Source organism: Etheostoma cragini, unplaced genomic scaffold, assembly GCF_013103735.1.
Source record: "Etheostoma cragini isolate CJK2018 unplaced genomic scaffold, CSU_Ecrag_1.0 ScbMSFa_2220, whole genome shotgun sequence".
NCBI classification, from domain to species: domain Eukaryota; kingdom Metazoa; phylum Chordata; class Actinopteri; order Perciformes; family Percidae; genus Etheostoma; species Etheostoma cragini.
In genome coordinates, this window is record NW_023266359.1 from 4,966 (window position 1) to 9,710 (window position 4,745).

The following is a 4,745-nucleotide window of genomic DNA, read 5'->3' on the forward strand; positions in this document are numbered from 1 at the left end:
AACATCATCCATCCTGTGATGCCTTCACTGTCTCTGCACAACCAACATCATCCATCCTGTGATGCCTTCACTGTCTCTACACAAGCAACATCATCCATCCTGTGATGCCTTCACTGTCTCTGGAAACAACCAACATCCTCCATCCTGTGAGGCCTTCACTGTCTCTAAAAAACCAACATCCTCCATCCTATGATGCCTTCACTGTCTCTGGAAACAACCAACATCATCCATCCTGTGATGCCTTCACTGTCTCTGGAAACAACCAACATCATCCATCCTGTGATGCCTTCACTGTCTCTGGAAACAACCAACATCATCCATCATGTGATGGCTTCCCTGTCTTTGCACACAACAACAGTCACATTCACAAATGATTGGTTGTGTACCTGAGCTGGCGGTCTGTGATTGGTTGTGTACCTGAGCTGGCGGTCTGTGATTGGTTGTGTACCTGAGGTGGAAGTCTGTGGTTGTTGGGTACCTGAGCTGCTGGTCTGTGGTTAGTTGTGTACCTGAGGTGGAGGTCTGCGGTTGGTTGTGTACCTGAGGTGGAGGTCTGTGGTTGATGGTGTACCTGAGGTGGAGGTCTGTGGTTGGTTGTGTACCTGAGGTGGATGTCTGTGGATGGTTGTGTATCTGATTTGCAGGTCTGTGATTGTTGGGTACCTGAGCTGCTGGTCTGTGGTTGGGTTGTACCTGAGGTGGAGGTCTGTGGTTGGTTTTGTACCTGAAGTGGAGGTCTGTGGTTGGTTGATTACCTGAGGTGGAGGTCTGTGGTTGGTTGTTTGTCTGATTTGCAGGTCTGTGATTGTTGGGTACCTGAGCTGCAGGTATTTGGTTGGTTGTGTACCTGAGGTGGAGGTCTGTGACTGTTGGATACCTGAGCTGCAGGTCTGTGGTTGGTTGTGTACCTGAGGTCGAGGTCTGTGGTTGTTTGTGTACCTGAGGTGGAGGTCTGTGGTTGGTTTTGGTTTTGGTTGGGTACCTGAGCTGCAGGTCTTGCCGCGGTACTGCGGGGAACAGAGACACAGGAAATCTCCGCGGTCCAGAGTGCAGATGCCCCGGTTCTGACAGGGGTTGGTCTGACACGGGTCCAGATCTGCAGGGAGACACATCACATGATCAATCTGGAGTCCCTGAAACGTCTCGTTCATCAACAGCTGATTTATTATTACTCAGCATGCCGATGTGTTATCACCCATACTGATTATTGTTCTTTGGTCAGGTTTTCGTCCCGCTACTAGTCCCGGAGCGTTGCCAACACGCACACACAATACACACACAATACACACACAATACATCCAAACGTGTAATGATCAGGAATGGTGGGCTATGACTTTTCTCAGAGATTTGCCGCACGGTTTTACCGAAATCAGATTCTCGAAGACTTGAATGGGAAATGTTCGGGAAATCACTCAACATCGTCCCCCCTTTGGGGCCGTGCTGCATCGCCATACTTTAACGTAGAAACATGATTAAAAGTTGAAACCAAAGACAAGACTTTGGTGTTTATTGGGCTGAATGGGCGTTCAGATACCAAGCCCGGTTTCTCCAGAATCCCGGTCTACGTATCGTCCCGGTTTCAAACCGGCTCAGATGTTCCAATGTGTGTGTATGTGGTGGAATGTTGATTAAATAAATCATCTTGGTCCTCTCTCTATAACTTGCTCCCACGCCAACAATTCTAACTTGTCATGAACTATTTATACATCTAAACATAGGTATTATTGTCTAGTTTCAGCCAATGTGCTCGTGTATGCGATATGAATTATATTTTTCACTCAGCGACCTCTCAAATGACGAGAGTTCCCGATCTTCCTCCATCCACCGCCATGTTAAACATCGTCCACATGTCTGAGCAGGACGCAGAGCGAAGACCTTTTTTACATCGCTGACACGCCCACATTTATAACTTTATCCACATAAATATTATATCAATACGTTCACAAAGGCCTTCTGGTGCCCATGAGGAGGTTATTTCATTGATAGCTAGTATCCCTTTGATGTTATGACCAATAGTGTGAGAGCTTGTTCAGTGTCTGAATAGCTGGTGACAGCAGGTTCCAGGTACAGATCAAAGAGACGACATCACAGAGATGCAAGGCTTCCTATTGGTCCTTAGTAACCAGGCAACCATACTCTGTATGTCTGTCTGTCGGCATCTAATTGTCTCCCTCTCTCTCACACACAAACACACACACACACACACATACACACACACACACACACACACATACGTCGCACTGTTGCTGCTCTGGAGGAAACTACTAGAACTGTTGGGTCCTTGTAAATTCTGGAGCGTGGTCTAGACCTCCTCTATCTGGTCTAGACCTCCTCTATCTGGTCTAAACCTCCTCTATCTGGTCTAGACCTCCTCTTTCTGGTCTAGACCTCCTCTATCTGGTCTAAACCTCCTCTATCTGGTCTAAACCTCCTCTATCTGGTCTAGACCTCCTCTATCTGGTCTAGACCTCCTCTATCTGGTCTAGACCTCCTCTATCTGGTCTAGACCTCCTCTATCTGTAAAGGGCCTCCAGATAACTCTTGTTATGAATTGATACTATAAATCAAATTGAATTAAAAAATTGAACACGTCCCAAGGTCTTAAATAGGTTTTAAAGTTATATCTCGGAAGAATTAAGACACTTATTATTTCTTATGAAGTTTTATTGAAATTCGGGTGTGCACCAAGTAGGAGGCTCACTGATAACATTACTGCTGAGTTTCTAGTTATTATTATTATTATTATTATTATTATTATTAGTCTTTAGAGACAGACTGTCCATCTTTAGAGACTGTATATTTACATAGATATATACATATCTATATATATATATTATAATATATAATATACTCACTAGTGTATTTGTACCAGAACTCCATCTGTGGAAGAAGACAGAGTTAATATCCAGTTTATTAATATTAAATAGTGAACTACATAGTGTTTATTATAAGTCAACTGTAAAGGAAACCAGGTTCCAGAGACCACACTGGAACCAGGTTACAGAGACCACACAGGAACCAGGTTCCAGAGACCACACTGGAACCAGGTTACAGAGACCACACTGGAACCAGGTTCCAGAGACCACACTGGAAACAGGTTACAGAGACCACACAGGAACCAGGTTTCAGAGACCACACTGGAACCAGGTTCCAGAGACCACACTGGAACCAGGTTACAGAGACCACACTGGAACCAGGTTCCAGAGACCACACTGGAACCAGGTTCCAGAGACCACACTGGAACCAGGTTCCAGAGACCACACTGGAACCAGGTTCCAGAGACCACACTGAAAACAGGTTTCAGAGACCACACTGGAACCAGGTTCCAGAGACCACACTGGAACCAGGTTTCAGAGACCACACTGGAACCAGGTTACAGAGACCACACTGGAACCAGGTTTCAGAGCCTACACTGGAACTAGGTTCCAGACACTACACTGAAACCAGGTTTCAGAGACTACACTGAAACCAGGTTTCTGAGACTACACTGTGACCAGGTTTCTGAGATTACACTGGAACAAGGTTCCTGAGACTACGCTGGAACAAGGTTTTACACTATACTGAATCCAGGTTTCAGAGATGGGGTCTGGAACTTAAGGAGCCGGTAAGATCTGGTTGAAAGGAGCTGGTTCTTACCGTCTTCTCGTGGTTCTTACCGTCTTCTCGTGGTTCTTACCGTCTTCTCTTGGTTCTTACCGTCTTCTCGTGGTTCTCACCGTCTTCTCGTGGTTCTTACCGTCTTCTCGGCGGTCCGGAAGATCTCGGCGGCCTCCTCCTGCGAGCAGCGCTCTTCGTGACATTCCCGCTCCAGGTCTCCGGGCAACATCTCCTCCAGGATGAAGGAGTTGGCTCGCCGCCGGCGGGGCGCCGAGGCCAGGATCTGACCCGCCGCCGGCCGCTCCAAGAACACTAGGGGGGTGGACACAATAACAGAAACACTGAGGAGGGGTGGACACAATAACAGAAACAATGAGGAGGGGTGGACACAATAACAGAAACAATGAGGAGGGGTGGACACAATAACAGAAACACTGAAAAGATATTATGAAGACAAAGTTCTCTGTAAATGTAAAGGTTTATTAAATTAATAGTACTTTTACTTCAGTATTACTATACTTCAGGGCTGTAGTACTCGAGTCCGGTGGGAGACAGGGTGGGAGGGACAAGAAGTCCCAAACCCTCTAGTCCGCATGTAGACCGCCACCCGTCTGCGGCCGGCAGAGCTGGGGGGTTGCCAGTGTGAAAGACTCCAATCGGGACATTAAGAGTTTTTATTATTAAAAATATTTAATTGTCTTACCTGAACTTTGAGAGAGAATCGAGCAGCTGAGCAGAATGGAGAGAGTCAGGACGGAGGACAGCAGCATGTCTTTCTCTTTGTTATCTCTCTCTCTGTCTCTCTTTCTTTCTCTCTCTCCCTCTCTCTGTCTCTCTCTCTCTTTCTGTCCCTCTGTCTCTGTCTGTCCCTCTCTGTCTCCTTGAGGACACAGATCGTGTGTTGTTGTGTCTGAGGTAAAATGGCGTCCAGTTGATCGACTGACCATTGACCTCAACTCAAATATTGACTCAGAGACGTCACGTCAGACGCTCCCAGAGGACACAGGACACCATGAGACATTTAAAGAAACTTTGAAGGTGCAATAAATACACATATACACACATGCTACACAAATACACACATGTACACACATATACACACATGTATACACATATACGCACATGGATACACATATACGCACATGGAC

At 46.4% G+C, this 4,745-nt stretch overlaps 1 protein-coding gene across 1 annotated transcript in view; it reads left to right on the forward strand.

Annotated features, from left to right (window-relative positions):
- LOC117940335 (diacylglycerol kinase delta-like) overlaps nucleotides 1–4,745 on the forward strand; it is a 21,238-nt gene that overhangs the window by 2,199 nt on the left and 14,294 nt on the right. Inside the window, exon 7 of the mRNA XM_034865658.1 lies at nucleotides 2,973–3,397. Coding sequence (XP_034721549.1) covers nucleotides 2,973–3,397 — 425 coding nt within the window. The remainder of the gene's footprint in view (nucleotides 1–2,972; nucleotides 3,398–4,745) is intronic.